The 22,071-nt window shown below is 41.2% G+C and overlaps 4 protein-coding genes and 1 non-coding gene across 9 annotated transcripts, besides 9 other annotated features; 3 read left to right on the top strand and 2 right to left on the bottom strand.

The window, feature by feature from the left end:
• Positions 1-211: 211 nt before the first annotated feature.
• On the top strand, positions 212-780 carry asRNA:CR44130 (antisense RNA:CR44130). The gene has a single exon (NR_073837.1).
• On the bottom strand, positions 558-755 carry CG34211 (uncharacterized protein). The gene has a single exon (NM_001103725.3). The coding sequence runs from the start codon at positions 728-730 to the stop codon at positions 578-580; it is 153 nt and encodes a 50-aa protein (NP_001097195.1). The 5' UTR covers positions 731-755; the 3' UTR covers positions 558-577.
• Positions 781-1,550: 770 nt separating the features above from the next.
• Positions 1,551-1,657: a mobile genetic element.
• A 512-nt stretch (positions 1,658-2,169) lies between these two features.
• Positions 2,170-2,225: a mobile genetic element.
• A 760-nt stretch (positions 2,226-2,985) lies between these two features.
• Positions 2,986-5,418, bottom strand: Tbce (Tubulin-binding cofactor E). 2 transcript variants are annotated; one of them, NM_136353.2, is made up of 6 exons: positions 5,301-5,418; positions 4,927-5,241; positions 4,385-4,857; positions 3,912-4,335; positions 3,572-3,854; positions 2,986-3,516 (listed from the first exon to the last, which is right to left on the bottom strand). In NM_136353.2, the coding sequence occupies exons 2-6, from the start codon at positions 5,020-5,022 to the stop codon at positions 3,221-3,223; spliced, it is 1,572 nt and encodes a 523-aa protein (NP_610197.2). In that variant the 5' UTR covers positions 5,023-5,241; positions 5,301-5,418; the 3' UTR covers positions 2,986-3,220. The 2 variants fall into 2 exon arrangements, with proteins under 2 accessions (NP_610197.2, NP_995747.1); NM_206025.2 differs by lacking the exon at positions 5,301-5,418 and having other exon boundaries at positions 4,927-5,295.
• A 1,138-nt stretch (positions 5,419-6,556) lies between these two features.
• Positions 6,557-6,615: a mobile genetic element.
• Positions 6,616-6,628: 13 nt separating this feature from the next.
• Positions 6,629-6,960: a mobile genetic element.
• A 342-nt stretch (positions 6,961-7,302) lies between these two features.
• CG14591 (uncharacterized protein) lies at positions 7,303-11,393 on the top strand. 4 transcript variants are annotated; one of them, NM_001201936.2, is made up of 5 exons: positions 7,303-7,424; positions 9,504-9,879; positions 9,940-10,132; positions 10,189-10,289; positions 10,546-11,393. In NM_001201936.2, exons 2-5 carry the CDS (start codon positions 9,550-9,552, stop codon positions 10,918-10,920), a joined length of 999 nt encoding a protein of 332 aa, NP_001188865.1. In that variant the 5' UTR covers positions 7,303-7,424; positions 9,504-9,549; the 3' UTR covers positions 10,921-11,393. The 4 variants fall into 4 exon arrangements, with proteins under 4 accessions (NP_001188865.1, NP_001188864.1, NP_610196.1 ...); NM_001201935.2 differs by lacking the exon at positions 7,303-7,424 and adding an exon at positions 7,616-7,724; NM_136352.3 differs by lacking the exon at positions 7,303-7,424 and adding an exon at positions 7,616-7,868 and having other exon boundaries at positions 9,543-9,879.
• Positions 8,776-8,956: a mobile genetic element.
• Positions 11,394-11,561: 168 nt separating the features above from the next.
• On the top strand, positions 11,562-21,677 carry SCAP (SREBP cleavage activating protein). The gene is made up of 7 exons (NM_176097.3): positions 11,562-12,709; positions 15,229-15,603; positions 15,669-15,852; positions 18,091-20,359; positions 20,422-20,624; positions 20,681-21,035; positions 21,102-21,677. The coding sequence occupies exons 1-7, from the start codon at positions 12,444-12,446 to the stop codon at positions 21,278-21,280; spliced, it is 3,831 nt and encodes a 1,276-aa protein (NP_788277.1). The 5' UTR covers positions 11,562-12,443; the 3' UTR covers positions 21,281-21,677.
• Positions 12,973-13,557: a mobile genetic element.
• Positions 13,588-13,682: a mobile genetic element.
• Positions 16,242-16,608: a mobile genetic element.
• Positions 17,099-17,700: a mobile genetic element.
• Positions 21,678-22,071: the final 394 nt, after the last annotated feature.

The raw sequence follows: 22,071 nt of genomic DNA, 5'->3' as shown, positions 1-22,071 counted from the left end.
ATCTTATTTCGCTCTTTTAACGTGTATTTATTTCGTTTTTTTTTCGCCCACCTACAACTTAATTTCCCTGAACAGGTAAAAACCGGAGCGTGAAGTTTGTCTGAGTTCTCTTTGACTAATTGAGATATAACGAAGTCAACACATTGAATCCGACCGCACACTGCGAGGCAGGAATACTTCCACGGAAACCCGCTTAAATGACCCGAAACGACGTGATCTCAGCGGAAGTTTCACTTTGGAATTACCAAACCAGGACACGTACTGACAGCCGCAAAAATAAAAGCCGCCGAACGAGCTTTACACCTAATTAGTGCCAGTAACTAATGACAAACTTCACACTTGCCTGATAACTTTGGCTCTTACTTACTCAACCGGCCAAGCATACCGCAAAGGGGATAGGAAAGGCCGAGGACTGGATTTAGTTTTCGGAGGATGATGTATGTATCTTTTTGAAGTCAGCAATGGCTGCTTGTGAAAACAGCGGACTCCGACCAAGATGTTTTAGAAGGTTCAAAATATTTTTGATTTTCTTTTTATTGACCGTTGGAATAGTCGGGAGTTAAATATAGTATTTTCATTATCCTGATGTAGTGGTGGTGGTCTTAAAGGGACAAATCTCCAGCCGGTATAAGCATGCCCACAGAAGCAAGGTGGACTCTACAGTGGGCACCAAGAAGATGAACAGGCCGGAAACAAGGACCAGGTAGAGCCACAGCACTGAGATATCCATGGTTGCGAGTTAAAGTTCGCAAGCTTTCGGATTGATCGTTAATTTATAGGTGCCCGCTTTGCTCGAGATCTATTTGACCAGATGCAACCTGGTCAAATGTTTTGACCTGAATCGCAGAAATAAACATTTGCACAGCTTACAAGCCCATGGGCAGTGAAACCTTATGGGCCTTCATGGCACAATTGAGCACAAAACGTAATTTCCCATATGTAATTGACACATTTTAAACTCATCGGAATTAAATTACCGTTGATGATGGTTGTGCAGGAGGAAAATTAGACAACGAAATTGGGTTTGTCATTTCGAATTCACGACTTTGGCCACAAATAAGAATTTGGCGGATATTAAATAAATCTAATTTGGCAACTAATTTGAGTTTAATCCGTATGCAGTTGTTTAATTCTCAGCCGCTCCTTGTTTCCACATTTATTTGGTCTTTTTGTCAGACAAGTCATTATTAAATAAACATAACATAATTTTATGTTGTAGTATTTATAGGTATAGTATTAGTTCCGTAGATCCAATGAAAGTTGAAATTAAGAATGCATATTCTAGTGATGCAACATTCGAAAAATGTTTTAAACTGTTTTTATTACTTCATTTTATGATTTCCCAATTTGTATTAAAAAATATAATTTTACTTTTTATATTGTTTTTTTATTTTGTTATTTGCTCTGCCAATTTCTATAAAACATTTTGTAAGTTGAATTTAAGCATTAAAACTCGAAATTTTAAATTTCTGAGCCATAGTGGGAGTGTGAACGAGAATTTCTAACATTTATTTTTCAAAACAACTTGTGTTGCATTTATGTACCTAGAATTTGCATATTAAATCATAACTTTAAAGCTTTTATAGTTCCTGAAATAGTGGCGCTCTAACGGACGGACGGAATTGACCGGATCTACTCGGCTAGTAATTCTGATCAACAAAACATATACTTTACAACGAATCTAGTATACCCATTTACATTAAAAAGTAACGTGTTTCGAGTGTATTGAATGTTATCGGGAATGTTATCTTTATGGCGTGGAAAGTAATCCTAGTAGTTTCAAACGTTCTTGATTTCGAAACGAAAGTGATCTCAATATCCGTTGGTTAAGATGACATCGTTCTCGATTTTTTGGTTGGGGAAAAGGAACATGAGAGCAGACTAAAAAATTAAAGAGATAAAAATTTAAAAAAGCCTTTAGCGTGGACAAACCCAGAATAAAACAAAGTATTTGAAACCCCAGATAGATGGATATTTATCGCACGAAAATTGTCTTTTCCTGTTGTCATAACATAAATTTTATCTCTTGGCTTACGAACACTCCTTTTTTTAATTTAGTCACCAATTTAGACCTTTATTATCAATCTATATCTCTCAAAGATAGCAGTTTATTATTTTTCTTGCCAATTTCCATCGCTATGTCAAAAAGAAAATCGATCTTCCTCGTGTGCACTCGTACTAGCCGAGTTACGGGTATCTGATAGTCGACTATAGCGTTCTCTCTTGTTTTATTCGTTTAAGTGCACTTGCCAAGTGCGTCATGCAACGCAAGGAAGCGACGTACAGAGCACCTTTCCCCATCCGGGCAGATATTTCACGCAGTCCACCCGCCGACACACTCATTAATAATGTATTGTCTGCAAGTCGTAAACATGCCTTACTTTTTCGTGGGGGCGGTTCCTTCTGTTTTATGAGCAACTTTAACTTTGTCAACAATTAAGTCCGACTCTATTAATGATAATGCCAGGCGACAGTTGCTGGAGCCGAATTATGCAAATTTTAGCGATTTATTACATTAGGGAAAATATTTTTGGAAACTGAGAATTGCTGTTGAATTTACATTCTTCATAAATTATTGCTGATTATAGAATCCAGAGGAAAGTAATAAACATCAGAGAAAACTAGCTACCTGTTGCTCAACTAGTAGGAGCAACTGTTCGACAACAAGGTTGCGCTTCTCTACAATTATAGTTACCTTTTACTATACGAGTAAGGAAGTTATCGGACTGTTGAGGTCGCTAAAGAAAAATGTCCCACATTATTAGCATGGCTTCATAAATTGAAAAGATAACGTTTCTGCGCCCGCCGCTTTTAAGATATTAAAATATATATGTTCTCGACAAGGATCAGTAGCTTCGCTTGTCGAACTTGCCATGGCCGTCGGCCGGTATTTTTGTTGATTTCCAATCCAATACACATTTACTTCAACTTTAATACAGCTGATAACATCGTTATGTCCCACAATAATAGCAAAAAAGCTTTTTTAATTATCTGGTTAAATAACGTGTTTTCTTTTTTGAAAAGCAAAACAGTATAAATATCTGAGTGGAATTGCTTAGTGAAATGTTCAACTTATTAGTACCTTAACATAACATTTGCACTTTAAAACAGAGGGAGACAGAAGTAAAATCGAACAAGAATTTTTGATTTTCATTTGTCTAAAACTGTAATACATCTAAATACGGAGAATGGTGCAAAGTCCGTGCTATTATACTGGCCGCTATTGAACCAAAACTGTATCATGCTCCTGTACAGAATAAAAGTCCAGTGTTTTAGCATTGTTATCCAATGGTACCACAAGATCCGGATGCAACGCATCAACGTAGCAAAGCTGCGGGACGTCACCGCTTAACCGGAATCGCTTCATAACCAATCCCTGCAGCGTCTGCACAGTAATCATTCGCGGGACTTTCTTCTCCCAGGTTTCGCCCGTCAGCTGATGTCTTATGGAAACATTAATCAAATTCGACTGCTTCGCTTGACTACGCGGTACAAAGTCTGCCGGGGAACCGTACTCTGTAAACATATATATTAAATAATTTTGGAATGTCCAAGGCAGATAGTAGCTTACTTTTAACCAGCAGGGGGTAGGTGCGATGTCTTCGGCAAAACTCCCGTAAGGAATCTGTCCCCCCTTGCGTCGCCTGCATCCAATCTAGAGCATACTTTTTCCAAATATCGTACTCGGCTCCACGTCTCTGTTCCGCTGTCACCTCGGCTTTATTAATGAACTGCAGGCTGGCTATGCTAGCTACAGCTTTGGAGAACATTTCATCAAAGTTTGACTTTAAGTGCGGAGTCTTACTCAGGCGTTTCAGCTGTGGCAGCTTGTCCAGCTCGTTAAACGCATCAGCCTGCGAGGATAACATTATGACAGTAAATTTTTTAGTGCCAAAAAAACGCTGCCCTACCTCATTCCAAATGGGATTGTGAAGCAGGTTCAGCTGCTCCAGCGAGACAAAAATATTAAGCTTTTCTTGTGAATCACAGTCGGGAAGTTTTATCTCCTCGATACCATTCTCCATGATATTCAGTAAGCGCAAAGTCGTGAGGTTGCCCAACTTTGTCACCTGGTCAAAATCCATAATGTTCGTGCGGTGTAAGTCGAGTTCATGTAGCTGCTTAAATATCTTTGTTCGATCGACTTCTGCTAGCTGGCCGAGTGAATTCTCCTGTAAGCCCAGTGACAAAATATTTGGCCAGAGAAGCGCTGTGTGCATTACATCCTTCCAGTCGGAAAAGCCACAACTGCGAAGGTTGATGCGTTTGAGCTGCCGAAATGAGGGCTCAAGCTCAGTGATTTGGGATGACGTGGGCAGGACCAATCGGTTGGAGCTAAAAGGTTTGGCAATTAAAGTGGCACATTTTACTTATTTTTACTTACCTCAGGTTCAGGTTGGTTAAGGAGGGTAGCTGTTGCGCTATGCTGGCCACGATCTCCCAATTCCAGATTAAGGTATGGCTTACGTTCAACGTTGTGAGGTGTGTCAACTCCTTCAGGTAACCGGCAGCGTTTACCGGCGTCTGGTCTACACTCACCTCCTCCAGTTGCTCGAACTTGCTTTGCTTGCGAGCGATCTTGTCCATGCCCACGACTTCAAAAAGCGACGCCTGCAGGCTGGCCTGAGCTTCCCGGATAAGAGACTCGTCGACGTTGCTCGAGTCGTAGTTTAGGTACCGCTCCCGAGCAGCGTCCTCCAGGGTGGCACACGGCCCTACCTTTCCCGGTCGGATGAAGCTGCCTCCCGTGGGTGTCTGCGTCTGAAAGTAGCGCTTGCCGTCCACGATGCCGTTGTGTTTGCCACGCAGTCCGTCGTCCCATTCTATTCCCAGCCAGCTACCCATATGGCCGCTCACCTAAAAATACGGATAGCAGGTTGGGATTAAGTCTTATGCCTGCGGAAGCCAAACCAGCCAACGGCTCACCTCTCCCACATAACGCACTGTGCCGTAGTTGTCCCCAATTTTGATGCGGGTTCCTAGGGGATAAAAAAGCTGCACCTCATCGATAATTCCCACCATCGCTTTGGCTCTTGTTTGTAGTTTCCTCGGCGCCCACACAAGTATACACGGCTGTTACACACTCGTTCACACCTTTGTCTGCTTATTCGCAGCTGCTCCCAGAATGTGTTCAGATATAGCTGTAAACGATTTCTCCTGGATTTACATCAACATTACAGCTTTGATGAAGAGGAAATAAAGCTTTGCGTAGCTCCTGAAGCCTAAATTCTGAGTCACAAACTATTATTTATATTTAGTGTTTAGTCAAATGTGGCTGTAAGCAGATATCAATGAAATACCTATTCATTACGCGGACTGGTCACACTTCGAGGGGCGTTAAATGAGCAAAACGTAAGGATTCGTTACGTCCAACGTAGGGTAACAACTTTTTTTTTAAAAAATGATACCTTAAATTGCTTCCTGGTTTTTTTTACTTTTCCAATGCCATCTCAGTCAATCAGACGATTATATCAAGTTCGATCTACGTTCTTGTTAAAGGTATGTAATATTAGCCATTAATAACAATTAAATATGTCAAAGTCGCTGATAAGTCCTATTTCATGAACCGAAACTGTTTTGTGTCACATTCTAAATGACTTTTTTGAAAAATACAAAAGATTGAAATCTAGCTAAATGATATTTGCTACAGAGAATTTCAGCAAGACTTTATGAATAAAACATTATTGAACAGCTTTGCGCGCAAGTGAGTTCGCAGCGATTGATTGAGGAATTGCGAATTTTTTGTATCTTGGGGCCTTTAATATTAACATGTTTCTTCATTGTTTTGACAGATCTATTTATATACGACTGTTTAAAAGCTACATGAAAATATATATAAAATAGGAAGCCAAAATCAATACCCGATTCATAGATGTTCTAAAATGCGAGTTTCATAAAAAGTCTTGTAATTTATAAACTATTTATGAGATTATTATTTATTTGGGATTTTCAAGGAGATTGTATTTTCTACATGTAGTGCAGTAACTTTCGTGGTAATGCATACATCGATAGTCATTCTGATAGTGCGCCATTTTCAAATTCAAATGTTGTACTAAGCTAACAGCTTGTTAATGTGTTTACCACTAATGCCCCTTCGTAGCTACTTATTTTAGTAAATATTTTATCAAATTGAGTTCGAGATATTCTCTAATTTTAATAATTTTAGAAAAAAAAAATACATAATTTCATTAGCAACCCGCCGTATTTTAATTGTAATGTTAATTTGGATTCTTTGATTTTGAGATAATTTAAATTCGGTGTTTTCAAGTGCGGTGTTTAAGATCTGAAATATGGAGCCATGAAAGACATTTTTAAGCAAGCGGACAGTATATCCCCATATATATATGTATTGTTTTTGTCGACTTCCTAGAGTGTCCTGCAAATGTTTATTATGCACTTGAGCACTTTGCAGCAGAATTATATTTGATCAGTGTCGTTAATTTTTCGCAATCATATTTACATTCATTTGCTCCAGTAAATTTTACTATTAGATTGTTATTAAATTAATTCTAACTCATTCCCAATGATAATCTAAAAATATAATCCTATTCGGTTTAATTTGCGGCCACCAAAAAAGTGGTGGATAATGTAAAACCAATGTATGGCCGGTGCGCAAGTAAATAAAAACAAGAGAGATCGCTATAGTCGAGTTCGTTGACTATCAGATACTCCAGCTAGTGGAATTACTAACGAGAAATTGAAACATTTTTTGGCATATCGATAGAAATTGAAAAACAAATTTTTAAGTGTGGGTGTGACAGTTTTTCGCAGGTTGTGGGCGTGGCTACATCAGTACCTGCGTTTCAGCATGCTTATTCTTAACGTTCTAGCTTGTTTAGTTCCTGAGATCTCGACGTTCATCGGGACATGTCCGTCCGTCCGGCCAAATCGACTTGGCTAGTGATCCTGAAGGAAAATACTTTATAAGGTCGAAAACGCATCATTCTATCATTTACATTCTATCTATCATTACATTCTATTTTATCATTGAAAACTGAGGTGCATTTTTATGGAGAATTTTATATTACTGATGCGAGTCAATATCCAGCCAGTTTAAAATTGTTCAAATCTACATTTTTGGTCCCTTTCTGTAGTTTTGCAATGCTGCTGAATGGCTACGCCAATTACTGTTAATTGCAGTTGGGCTTGCATTCTTGTAGTGCACGGTAATATCATTCGTATATACTGAAAAAGAGTGGATTGTAGTGAGCTAATTTTTGAAAAAAAAAAGATAATCAGAGATAAAAAGATAGTCAGGGTGTTTCTGTCAATGATATATATGTAGTAAGTTTAACAAGTATTATTTCTTGCCGGCACCGCATTATCATCTTTTCTGGGTCAGTCGCCCCCCTAACCGTCGTCCACTGCTAATCCAATTTGCGATTGACGACGGGCGGTTGCAGTGGAAATCCACATCCGCAGATGTATGTACACATTTTCATATACATACAAGTGCTTCGCTTATGAATATCAGAAATTGCCCCCCTCGACTCAATGCAGCCGGTACAATCATTTTTGGCGCCCAATTTAGCAAAGAGAAAAAGGCCGAGAGCGCGTGCGCCGAGAGGAAGAAAGTGAAAGCTCGACCAAGGACAATGTGCGGCAGCCGCGCTAAGTCCCAGTCGCTTGCAGACAGTCGCTCAGTGAGAACGTCGCGTTTTTTCGCCACCCTTCTTCTTTTCGACCAGCGAATTGCATGCTTAATGCAGACATGCAGTCGAAATGTAATTAAAAATAAAAAAGGAACAAAGAATGTGCGATGTTCGCGGGATTTGCTTAATAGCATAAAAAATCCATCGGTGAATCTAGGGGTATCTAAAGAAGCTTCGGACCAGAACACGTGGCAGTTTCAGGCGGAAGACTTATAGGTAACGGATGGAAAAATCGAAAATCGTGACGGCGCGAACGGGCTTTTTTTCTTTGATTTTTCGCCGAAGTTTAGTAACTGCATATGTACATATTTAGGACGTCGGACGGGCGCAAAGATTGTTGAATATTTCCCTAATGGTTTTCCAATGTCAGCATGTACATACATATGTATATTTAGAGAAGTTATGTATGTACACATGTACGCCGTCATTGGTTAAACCTGATTACTTAACGATTTTTGTGAGTTATTTAATCTAATCAACAATATCCTACCGCTCTATATATATCAGAATATTCAAGTTAGCTATAACTACGATAGATACAGAGCTTGTGGATAGGGGACAATATGGATCCAAATTACTATAAAAGGGCCTTATAACCACGGTACTTTAGTCTGTTTTTCCCCTAAAAGCTTTCATGTTCTTGACAATGAAAATAACAATGACTGCGGCTAAACGTCCGTCCTATGCTAGGTTTCCGCTTATAGGCCTGCAGCTAAACCACCGTATTGGTTTAATTTGTGGCCTGATCTGGCATTATTCATAGCCACCTTGCGGAAACACACCAAAAAGCGTCCTGTAAATACATATGTACGTCGCTGGCTAACATTGCAATGGGCCCGCACATTGGCCTTCGGCTTTCCTCTTTTTGGTTTTTGGTTTTGGCCCTTGGCTAGTGGCCAATAGACAGCTGCGACAAATGTCAACGCTGACATAAATTCATATTCTTTGAGATCTATGCCTGCAGGCCGTGCTTGTTAGCTTAGCACCTGATATTGCACACGCTGCAATGCGGCAATCTCCTAGTAACCACTGTTTTGAAAACATCCCTGGCATTGTACTAGGCGTAGAGTCTACTTCGAAAACCGCCCACCCACCATCTAGTAACTCGTATCACTCGTATCGTGATCACTAGCATTGCTCTAGCCATGCCCATCCCATTTGTCCGTATAAACGTCAAGAAACTAGAAACTGCCTAGTAGAAAGTTAAGATTACGCAAGCAGACTAGCAACAGATAAGAAGATTGTCACGCCCCCTAAAGGCCACCATTTGCATAAACTGTCACTCCCACACTTTTCGGAAATGTTAATTATTTTTCGTTTATTATTTTTCTTGTTAACTTTTATTGATATAGCAAAAACTCAACCGCGCAATTCTGATCGATGTTTTCATTTTACCATTTTTCTTTCACAATTTATATAAATGTGCCAAAACAATGTTGAAGTTTCTTTCTCTTTCACTCTCGCATCTGAGTAACGATTGTTTTTTAGTTTAATTTTTTAGTACTCCACTATAAACGAATATAAAACAAAAAAACATTTATAGAAAATAACAAATTCATTAAAAATAATGTTCAAGGCCTTACAAAATATGAGTCACATTAATCAGAGCTAGTTAATTCAAAGTATTTACATCCATAAAGAAATCAGAAGTTTCCTACAGTATATGGTTTAGTATTACAGCGTCCGATCTAACTAAGTTTGTAATAGTTGTGTGTAACTTATTTTCCGAAATAAGAGTTATTTATTTGTAAGTCCGGTAAATGTTTAATGAAAACCTCAAAACAGGGGTCGTAAGTTACTACCTTACCAAACAAGGCACGGCTGAAAATAGTAACAATTGTGTTTTTTTAGAAGTGGTTATCGTACTACCCTAGACGCTTCACTTCACAGCCTTAAAATGGGATGGGACTGGGCGGTCGGAGGTATATCCGATGAGATTCCGAGGACAACGGGACCAGAATGCATCAACTACATGACAGATCGACGTCGCTGGTTGGAGACGATACTACTGTCCGCCCTCTTCATCTTTATAATGCACCGCTCCTGGCAACGCCTAGCGCCGATTAAACTTCCGCCGCCGCACGAGATACAGAAGCCACACAGTCCTACAAGACTGTTTCTGCTAATAGCCTTGTCAATGATTTTTGGCATTGAGATGGGCTTCAAACTCTCCGGACAGTCAATGATTTTCGCCTTGAATCCATGTCATGTCCAGTCATGCCTGCAGGTTAACAATTTGTCATGTGGATTGTCGTAGAACAATTAAAAATACATGGGATATTTACAGATTTATCTTTTGGCCGCCAAGCCGACGAAGACGACAACAGCGCTCTTTCGTATACAGATGAGCAATCTCAACGGCCCATTTCTGGCGTTTCTTTTCCCCGAGGTGGAGGGCCGCACATATCCCTTCGAGCAGGCCACCTATTGGATCCAGCATGCACTGCTCTATATAATACCGATTTACATTATCCGAAGCGGTAACTAGGAGACGCCATCTATTTGGTCGGAAAAGTAATCTTGTTTTCTCTTTCAGGAGCGTACACTGTCGAGGACCTCAGCGAGTTCCACTGGTCACATATAGGTACCGCCTTCATGCTGTTTTATCACTTCATCCTTCTCTCTCCGCTCTCAATTGTAAGTGGCGTTAAACTTAAAATTACTCTCTACATTCGTTTCGAGCAAAAGTGTTTTACATCTATGCTTAAGGGTAGGGTGTATAGGAAAACGCCAGTAAATAAATTCTAGCATTATTTGGTCAGATTTTTCGAGGCCTAAACAATTGAAACGATGGCATTTTCTGGTATACTTAAATTCATTATTTACAATATTTAGCACATTATGTATTTCATCCAAAACGTCTCCTGCCACTAATACCTTCCCTTCTTTGCAGTTTACTGGTATCAATCTGGACCACATGCTCTGTGCGGCTATGTCAGATCCGTTCCAGGGCTCGAATTACCGGATATTTGCGTGCTGCCACCAAGCACTGCTCTGTCCGCTGCTGAGTAAGGGCACAGTGGTGCTGTTCGGACGCCGGAATCGGAGCAGCAGCGGCCTGACCGGATCGGGAAGTATGCCGGAGCCGAGGGGCGAGGCTGCCCAGTATCACCAATTAACCCAAGGTGACTATGCCATGCAGGAGGAGGCGATATTGCGACACCGATTTAGCAACCAGGAAGCGGTGGACGATGGACATCCGCATGACGCAGGGGAAATGGCGTCCCTTACAGCAGAGTACACCATGCCAACAACCAAGATCGACTAGTACTTACTGCGTCTAATATGCATGTCAATTCACGAGCCCCTACGGCTACGGTCCACGTTTTGCAGATAGCCGCATTGCCCGATCATACTAAAATATGAAGGATTTGTGTGAGATCTAAGAGAGGTGAATGTATTTAACAAAGACGTGTAGATAATAACAAATAAGGCTAATTTTCATGCTCATCGAGGTTATACTTCTAAACAAAACCAACACCACTCAAGAGTTATCGAGTTATTTCTTACTTCGAAAAAAATCAAAAGTTACACCACTTCAATGGTTAATAATAGAGTACGTGTCTTAAATTGTAAGCCTGTAGCGATCAACAGATAAATTCAAAATTCAAATCGAGCGCCAAGGGACGGGCAACTCTAAAGGTCTATGTTCGGTCTGGCAGCACTGTCCGAGTGAACTGTGACCCGTTTATCTGCAGCTGTTGGTGAATCTTGAAATAAATAATAAATAGTCGAAACGGTTGAGACCTGACTTTGGTTGGTCATGGGAATTGGGGCAGTTTCCTGTCCCACGCCGAATCCGAACAGGTAGGTGCTCATTCCGTGCGAACTGTCCGCTGCGCTGACTCAGCTGTTCAATGTTTTGGTTCGGCCGCGAACTAGTTCCTCGCTGACTCACGGCGAGCCAGCATTTTGTTCTAACGTGTGTGGTGGCGCAGGGCGCATCCAATTTTGCGGTTCGGTAAAACGTGCTTAACGAAAAGCTGCATATTAAACTGCTTGCCGGACTCGTCTGATCGCCGTTACCTTGTACCTGTGCTGCGGCTGAGCTATCGGCAACACTTGCTCTGCCTTTAGCTTGGTTATGCCCGGCAGTTAGGCACGCCACATCCGCCCAGAAAAGTCAAATATACCTTCCTAATTTGATAACAATAAGCCGCGGCGCTGCTTTAATTTCAATTAAGTAAAAAAAAAACACGGTGGGAGCGAGGTTTACGTCGCAGATTCCTATAAGAACAACCCGTATGTTTGTGCGCGTGTGTGTGTGAAAGAGCGCCGAAGATGCGCAAAAACGTCAATTAATTGCAGCGGAAGCAACAACAACAGCACGGCGCAAATAACGTGGGGCCAAAAGGTGCGAATGAAGCGCAAGAAAAAGAAAAATCAATAGAAATAGAATGCAAATCGCCGGTGAACATGTATCGATATACGGCCCATGCCCAAGCCCAAGCCCAGATCCAAGCTAAGTCCACAGCCAGAAGGAGCCAGAGAGGCGCCGCTATTAATAAACAATAATAATATCGCAATATCGAGGCGGACCGGACCCTGCGTCGCCTACGCAGATGATGCGTTGCAAACGTCGGGTTGCGTAATTGCCGCAGTCGAGTGTGCAAATCCGAATCCGCGCAAAAACCGCGAATACCGAACTCGTACTTTGCTGCTAAAGTGTTAGAACAAAGTTCGTGGTCAGATTCTCCTCTCTAGAGTGTGAGTGTGTGTGTGTGCAAGTCTTGGCCGTGCGCCTGTGTGTGTTCACCTCGGTGTAAGTGTAAGTTCTGTGCCAACAACAACATGGCCGCCGCAACAGATGTTTCTGCCAGGGCAGCCGCGGCAGCATCGTCGACGTCGCCGCGCACAGCAGCATCCAACAGCAGCGGCTTGGCCGGCAAGCCCCCCGGCCCCGCCCCATCGTCCGCAGGAGTGGCGGGCGCTGCGGGAGCCTCCTCCACCGGTCTGCCCGCCTCCGTCTCGCACTTCTACTACAAGCACGGCCTCTTCCTGTCCAGCTACCCGACGTGTGCCTCCAGCATCGCCTTCATGGCGATTCTGCTTTCGTGGTCAGTGCCAAAACTTTGCAGCACAGCAAACTTAACAATATATGAACATTATATATTTATATATATGTAAATATATATACACAAATATATGCATACATATATTTTATATTATATTAATATTATGTTAATATTATATTATAAAATTGCTTGGAATGACCGCATTGGACTTGACATTGACTTCAATTTTATGAACTTTTTTCAACACCCTTTTATATGTTGGAAAGCGAAAATAATATCAATTGCAGATTTTAATTATCTTAACTAGCTTAAGGAAGCTGGGATTGGTCGAAACCGAATTTTAAAAATAGGAAAACTAGAATCGTTTGTCCACCAATTAGTTTTTTTTGCCACCTCGAGTTTTAAAGATATACGATTTCGAAAATCAAAAACAATTTTAATCGCAATTACATCGTTTGCCCACTCTTCAGAATTAAAAAAAGTTATACTTTAATTTTAGTCTTTTCAGAGAATAAAGCGTTTTCCCATCTCTTCAAACTATTATCAATAAAAAACGTTAGCCAGCGACGCTGGGATGGGCAAACGACCATCCTTAAAAACGATACGAATTATTGTTAAGGTTGGGCAACGACAATAACAACTAATTTAAATGGGTAGGCCAACATTATTTATTGATAATATTCAATTTTAGGACATTTAGGATTACGATAATTTGCTGATAAGGCCGAGATTTTCTTTAATAGGTTATATTTTCTAAATTAAACCTTTTCTCAAACCTTTGTCAAAATAATGTTATGCGATTACAAAAAATTTTTTTTATTTTTTGATTTTCAAAATGTTTGATCTTCAAAACTGGACGTGGGCAAAAAAACTGATTCGTGGGCAAACATTTCTGTATTTCAAATTCCAACAAGAGAGAATTACTCAACTAGAGGAAATGCGAACTCGATATTTCATAATTTTTTTGGGATATCGATAGATATTAGGGAACAAAATGAGAAATAATTTAAAAATTCTTCAAAAGTGTGTGCGTGACTGTTTTGTAGGTGTAAGGAGGGGCGTGGCCAAATAGTTTTTGGTATACGGATAGAAATTGGATGAAAAATAAAACGAAATCAAAACATTTTTCAAAAGCGTGGAAGTTTTGGCCGGCTTGTGGGCATGGCAAAACGTTTTTTGGGTAAATAATGTTAATAATATTAAGGCTATTTGCAAACATATCGGAAAAGTGTTCAACAATTGACAATGCATTTTCAAAAAAAAAAAAAAACTTTCATATTTATTTCATTATCTGCTCGATCATTGAGTTGAGCAAAAACGATTTCATAGTCTGTTTCGTGATACGTTATCCCGAATGTGAATTGTTTTGGAAGGTCCCAAAATCTTAAAATGCTAGAAATTACGTACTATTCGTTGCTGTAAAAATAATTGGCATAACAAAGGCAATTAACTTTTTAAAAACAATTTGGGTTTTCTTTTTCTGAGAGACATGTCCCTTTTATGAGTAAGGATTTATACGTATCATCGGCTTGTCGAATTGCTCTGTTCCTACATTTTTTGTAGTTTTTTCCTGCCAGTATTGGACGATCTCCACGCCCATAAAAGGCAAAAAAGAACACAGTTTAAAAAAGGATATAGACATTTTCGTATAGTTTCTTTCAATATGCAAAACGATTGTACAACTACAATAAATGTAACCGCTCCCATGTTGCGCTTAGCGTTCTGGATGGTTTTTTAAAGCCCTAAGAAGGGTTTTTCTTTGCTTTATTATACGCATTAAGAACATATTTGATTTTAAGATACATGATGAATGAACAAACCATCCGGCAGCTTTAAGCAGGATTAGATGAACCGGTGTTTGGCTTATCGAAGCGTTATATATATACATTTGTAGCTGCACGCACGACGTTTTCCCGCCTATCGGCGCGCTTATCACTGGAGAACGTCGTGCTCAGCGCCGCTTACCGGCTGGTCACTGAGGGCGGGCTGTTGTCTTGGGCCAGGCAAACGGCCCGCTGACCTTGAATACTTTATGGGAGGAATTGCTGATAGGATGAAGAATAAATAGTTGAATACAATACTTTATTTTGGTTGTTCATGCCGTGCTTTAAATACAAATTAAATGGGGATTATCGATTAGATTTGAATTTTCGTTAGGCACGCTTCTTGCACATACTATAAAGGGAACAGATTACCTTGCGAATATGCATTTAAGTTATGATCATTTCATTGAGACCTGTACACCATGGATGCTGCCACTCACTTTTGATACTTTGCTTATAGGTTGTAATCTAAAGTTTATAAATAAATTAAATCTAAATAGATTTATGTACATTCTTTGTTTTTTGTATAACGAGTAAGAATACAACAAATAAAATCATTATTTTCTATATACTTACGTGGGATCAATTAAACTAGACCTTTTTTGTGTCTTTCCAAAAATAGAAAGCGCGAGCCACGCGATAGATGACGATACGCTGGCAAAACACACGCGCTAGTCCCAAAATAGCCGAATAATCAAATATGGTGAATACGATTATTAATTTAGACTTCCATTTCAGCTATCCGTTAATCAACATACCGTTGCCCGGGACAATACCCACCAAGATCGTTGTACCCTACGAAACTGGATCCGGATCGCTGTCATGGCACTCTCTTAATACATCCTCGACTACACCGCAGGAACCGCACCCTTCCGGCGAACCCTGGCCCCCCGAACCACAGGTACTCAATAGCAGTACCACGGACCGCAGCCCGCCTCCCCTTCTGCCCTGGGCGCAGAGCAGCCCCGCCTTTTTCTACGTCCAGCAGATTACTCTGCGAACCAGTGTTCTCCCGTGGACGGAGGGAATGCAGCTTATGGATGCGTTTCGTGCGCCGCTACACGAAGTTTTTAAATTGCTTGAAATTGTGCGCAATCACCAGAGCAGCGAAAAGTGAGTACATCCAAGGGGTCTTCCAGTCTCTCAACAACACTGATTTACTTAATACTCTGCGACAGCAAACGTACCCTGGAGCACAACTGCCTACATGTAGACAACGTAAAGCGCGGAACACACGGGCAGCTGGACCAGATCTTTCCGGAGTATGGCTGCCTGCTGCTCTCGCCCGCCAACCTGTGGACGCAGAACTCTCAGAACTTTACTCGGGACACAAACATCCTGAACACGATATTTCAGTACCATGTAGGTATAGGCCAATACATATGTACATGTAACAATGATCAGACCTTATCACCAGATTTAATGGTAGATCTAGAACAGGCGGAGTCAACCTATGTCCATGTCTGTAAACTTTAGTCATTATACGTCATATACTTTACACAACTCAAGCAGCTTGTAAATATTTATGAGAGTTTAGTAGATTTAAGTTTAGAAGAGAGTTTTAGTCTAGACTCCACATTATCCGGACCTAATGTAATGAATTCTAGTCTACACCGATGGGCTTTGAGCTTTTGAAAGCCACACAAACCTCGTAATAACCCTCGATCCCAAGTACTGGCAGAGGGCATTTACATTCCAAATCCGCAGATGTACTCAAAAAAATAAGGTCTATTACGAATATAGTTTAAAACAGTCGAGTTCCCTCGCTATCATATACCCGCTACGCAGCTAGTGGAAGTGCGAACATGAAAATTCATAATTTTTCTGTCATATCGGTAGATATTGGAGAATAAATTGAGAACAAATTAAAAATTCATTCAAGTTTTTCCAAAGTGTCGGTGGTGTTGGGAGGTTTTTTGAGTGAGCGCGGCAATGCTTGGAAACAAACTTGCTAAATCAAAACTCTCTAGTTTTTATAGTTTCTGGCCAGACCGACTCGGCTATTGATTATGATTAAACATGTTTATACTTTATGTTGTCGAAATCGCTTTCTTCTACCTCTTACATACGTTTCAACGAATCTAGTATACCCCTGTAGTCTATGAGTAGCGGATATAACAATTTTAAATGTCTCCTCTTACTGAATGATATATACACTAAAAATTGTTATTAAAAGTCTGCGAGATAAGCACGGCATGGGATTCATTTTAATCTTAATGATTTTTACGGAAAGCTTTTTTTTCGATTTCAGCTGGTAAATTGATTTAAAAAGTATGATATTAAAGTTCAAGGAAATTGCTCTTTGTTGAATCGGGGAAATACTTAAAGTAAAGATAACACAACTATCAGACAAAAGCTCGAGCTATAATCATTTGTATATCAGGGTGAGAAGTATTGATATATTGAAAGCGCAACAAATCACTTTATTGGTAGCACATACTCGTATTTAGATTTCTGTTAATAGATACATTTATAAGAGACTCAGTAATCTGCATAGGTATCAACCCATGCGGAGGGTATATTGATTTCAGTAAGACGAGACATTCGCGACATTTAAAGTAAATATGTATTGTTGATCAGTATCATCAGAGGTGTCGCTATAGCTATATACTAGATTCGCTTAAAAAGTATTTAAGAAGGAAGCATTTCCGACCATATAAAGTATATATATGATCAGGATCAAGAGCCCAGTCGAGATCTCAAGACCTAGAAAAAAATCTAGAATGTTGAGATTAAACATACAGATTCTAGAGACATAGGCGCAGCACAAGTTTGCTGACGACCACTCTAACATCCTAAAACCGACAAAAACTGCCACGACCACACTTTTGAAAATCGATATGCCAAAAACCTTTTTGCCACGCCCATAAACCGCCCAGAACTGCCACGCCCACACTTTTGAAAATGTTTTGATATTTTTTCTTTTATTAGCCTTTTACATTTCTATCGATTGGCCAAAAAACTATTTGCCACGCCCACTCAAACGCCACAAATGACCACATATTTGAAAAAGATTTTAATTTTTCTTAGTTTTATTGTTTGTTTTACCCATTTCTACAAGCATACAAAAATACTTTATTTAGATTTGTTCTCATTTTATTCCCTAATATCTATCGATATCCCAAAATGATATAATTTCGAGTTCGCATTTTCACCAGCTGGGTAACGGGTATCTGACAGTCAGGGAACACGACTATATCATTCTCGCTTGTTTTATTTATTGTATTTACCGTAGATAGATATGCATATACCATTTCTTCAGAAGTTATGGGCGTACAGTATTCCTATTTATAGGTGATTTCCTGCTATTTTTTGTGGGTGTTGTTACCCCATACAAGCCCCATCAGTAGCAACTTTTAACATTTATACTTTCACCACTTTTTTTTTCTAATCACCGTTTTTTTTGTATTCGCAATCCCTTTTACGAAATATGTATCAGATTTTCATTTCTTCGTAGATATTCTCGTATAGTAAAAGTCATCGCACAATCTCCTGCTGCGCTGTGATACCACATACACTATAGTAAAAAAGATAATTTCTCAGAAATACGATATAAATTTTCTACCTAATCCTAAATTTTTAATGTTTGTCCATTTTCAGAACCTACAGAAATCAAAAGTTTCCGCGGCGGAAATGCTGTTTGGATTACCCATGCAGGACACTGGATTCAAGCGCTATCCATTGCGCGCTCGGTCGCGTATTATACAGTATGCCTTGACGTTATTCCTCAAGCACAACGATATGGAGTATCTGGACACTCTAAAGGAAAAGCTGCTGCGACACTATCCCCCACTCCCGTTGGCTAGTGCGTCGGCTGAAGAGCCGACGACCATAACTTACATCTTTTATCCAGGAGAGTACAGGATGTGGGAGCTGGTGCCTTACACAGTGGCCTTTATGTTGGTGTTTGCTTATGTGTACTTCTCTGTTCGAAAAATCGATGTATTTCGTTCCCGCTTTTTGCTGGCCTTATGTAGCGTAATCACCACAGCCGGGAGCTTGGCCATGTCCCTTGGCTTGTGTTTCTTCTTTGGCCTGACAATTTCGCTGCAGTCAAAGGACATTTTCCCCTACCTTGTAATCCTTGTGGGATTGGAAAATAGCTTGGTGATCACAAAGAGCGTAGTCTCAATGGACGAGACATTCGACGTGAAGATCCGCGTGGCGCAGGCTCTTAGCAAGGAGGGTTGGCATATATCCAAGACTCTTTTGACGGAGATAACAATTTTGACAATTGGTCTTGCTACTTTCGTGCCCGTCATCCAGGAGTTTTGTATCTTTGCCATAGTCGGCTTGCTTTCCGATTTTATGCTACAGATGCTGCTCTTCTCAACAATACTGGCCATGAACATTAAGCGGACCGAGTATACGGCGGAGGCCAAGCACCTTCCTAAGATGTTGCTGAGCTGCACCCAAGGGGCTGGTCGACAGGATTTCCGATTTTTCGGGGCCGCCCCAGCACTGCCACCGTTTGTCCCTGGCACATTTCAGCGTTCTCAGTCGCATCCAAAACTGTGTTTTGCTGATCCCGCATCTGTTAGCGATCGTACAAGCTTGGTTAATGGACACTCGTCGCCGGAGCAACGAATACCCAAACGCATAAAGATTGTAAATTTCTGGGCGCGGACTCGCTTTTTTCAGCGTGCCTTCATGATCTGGATGATTGTGTGGATATGCTCTATAGTTTATAATTCGGGATATCTGGAGCAGTTGTTTAGCATGCAGAGCAACGGCACAATGACGGCAACCCTTGAACTTCAACGGCGACTACAGGCGGGTCGGGGAGCAGTCAGCAGTTTTTTCGAGGGATGGCAAGCGGACGGGCAGCGTGCCACGAGTGCGCCAAGCGGAAGCGGCTTTTCTACGCCAATAAAAGCTCCTCTAGCGATCGATATAAACGAAACGGCCGAGGAAATGATGAGACTTCGATATCCCAGCTTCGACCTAAACTATTTCCTTTCAAACTTCCACTGGTCCACGATTATGAAACAGTACAACATCTCACTAAGTGGGCACTACGTTACCCTGCTACCGACCATTCGCCTTAGTCATGCCATCGCTCCGGAGCTAGCCACTCTGTTGCGGAATCCGCAGGAGCAGCTGCAACAAAATTTTCAATGGAAGGCCCTAGCCGCTGCACTCGATCCGCTGGACTTTAACGATGACGACGTGCGCCGTGAGTCTCCGATGGTAATGGCAGAGGGGTTGCCTCTGGTTCCCAAGAGCCCCATGGAAATATTTTTCGCCATCCTCTTGTGCTGCATCAGCATCTTCGTGCTTTGCTACACGATGGTGGTTTTCTACCGCTGCATATGTACCAGGAACTATGCCGAGTGGCGCTCCAGTTGGCACGAATCTGAGGCACCGTACAAGCAGACTGAGCAAATCCTGGAGGGAGTTCCAACGCAAATCGCCGGACACAAACATCGCATTGAATGCCTGGTGTCTGACGGCGCCTACATAATCAGCTGCTGCCTTAAAGGCCAAATCCGAGTGTGGGATGCACGCAGTGGCGAGCAGCTAACCAGCATCTCCCGATCCGATATTCAGATCTCTCAGCAGCGGACGGATGGGCAGACGCTGGTACGAAAGCTGGCCGTGTCACCGGTCTGGTGCCTTGACTACTTCGATAATCTAATCGCAGTAGGCTGCGCCAACGGCCGCGTAGAATTGTGGGAATCCCCTGCGGGATTGCTTAAGTGTGCATACCAGGAAGACGCGAAGAGAAACCAGGGTATAACCCACATCCACCTGAACGGCGATCGAGTGATTGTGGCGCGTCTTAATGGCCGACTAGATTTTTACCGCTTAGAGACGTACTACAAGGGGAAGCAAATCGACTGGGGTTTTACCTCGGCTTACAGGAGAAGTATGTCTTTCGCTTAAATACCCTTTTAAAAAACTCCTAAAAGAAAAGACTATTTCCTTCAGCTCATGTTCGAACTGGATCCACTGGAAGCCTGGGATTAATGTTGCAGCAGCAGCGCTGTCAGCAAGAAGCATCCCAGAAGACCACCAAGGAGGAAATGAAAATCACATTGGAGGGTGTAAGACTAGCCCATCAGCAGCCAATCACATGCATGCAGGTCGTTAACGACATGGTTTTCACTGGCAGCCAGGATCACACCCTCAAGGTAGGCATGAAACATTTTATTAAATCAACTTTCCTTACTCTAACTGGTCTCCATAGGTGTATTGCCTCAATAAGTCGGATGTTGAGTATACGCTCCACGGTCACTGTGGGCCTGTAACCTGTCTCTTTGTGGATCGCTGGCAACCTGGCACAGGGGGGTCTGGGTCCCAGGACGGCCTGCTCTGCGTATGGGATCTGTTCACGGGAGCCTGCATGTATAATATACAAGCTCACGACGGAGCCGTCAGCTGCCTGGCCTGTGCGCCCAGTTACGTAATCTCGCTAGGCACGGACGAGAGGATTTGCGTATGGGAACGATTTCAGGGAAACCTGTTGACTACCATCAACATCTCAAACGCATACTCGAGCCTACTGATGCTAACACCGTCACTATTGGTTACGAGCAAAATGGGTAAGGCCTCATTCTTGATTGCCAATATAAGAGGGACAGTAAATAATAAATTTAATTCCAACACAGGATCTCTTATTGTGTGGGATGTGCGCACTGGGCAGCCGGCTCGCGAGGTCAAACTGGACTTTGCAAACCTGCAGCTCTGTCCCAAAATAATGATGCTTGCCTGCGATTCGGTAGTTTGCGACTACGGAAATGAGATCCGCGTCGTCCGCTTTCCTATCGTGGCAGACAAGTGCCATTAAAGCGCAAAATTTTAATTTAGCGTGGTTCGCTAGCACCTAGGAATAAGTTGACTTAAGGCTTTAAAACGCCTGGAAGTCATTGACGCATTCACTATTTTATATAAATATATACACTATTAGGGTCCGCAGCAACTTACGGTTTTAACACAAGCTGTACGTATCTCATCTCTAGAATTTTGTGTTAGTTTGTGGACACTAAGTGTAACAGCTACGCTCCGGTAGGTTAAGGAACTAAACTAAATGAATCAGATATATACACATATATTTTCGCGTAATTATATAAACTACATAGTGTCTTAAAGCGCCTCAGCCTAATATAAAATGACTAAATGTTAAAATAAATACATTATTTATTAGAATCACCTACGCTTAATATTCAGAAAGAATAAAAAATTTTAAAAAAAATGTTTGATTTTAAATTTATTTCTATCCATGTCCTTTATACCGAACTTTCCACGCTGCTCAGTAGATAAGGTAGTGGATATTTAATAAATACACCACTCTAAAAATTTCAACAAGCTTTTAAGGTAATTTGATCCCGTATCAGGTAAAATGTTGTCTTAGTGACGTGTATACTAATCAAATTTTGGAAAGGTGTTGGAGCTTGCATGCGTTATTAAGCAAATGGAGGTTATTGTAAAGGGTATTAAGGTTGGCCAAGAAATCAGTCTGGAAACGCCTTTTAAATTCGACCCCTTTCGGTCAGACAACGTAGTGTAACAGACCTTGTTGGTATCAAAAACTGCAAATCAGCTGAAAGGATTGTTTTTATTGGTTATATAATATCTACT

This window comes from Drosophila melanogaster, chromosome 2R, assembly GCF_000001215.4.
Source record: "Drosophila melanogaster chromosome 2R".
NCBI classification, from domain to species: domain Eukaryota; kingdom Metazoa; phylum Arthropoda; class Insecta; order Diptera; family Drosophilidae; genus Drosophila; species Drosophila melanogaster.
The sequence above is the reverse complement of the archived record's forward strand: the minus strand, read 5'-3'. Positions and strand labels throughout refer to the sequence as shown.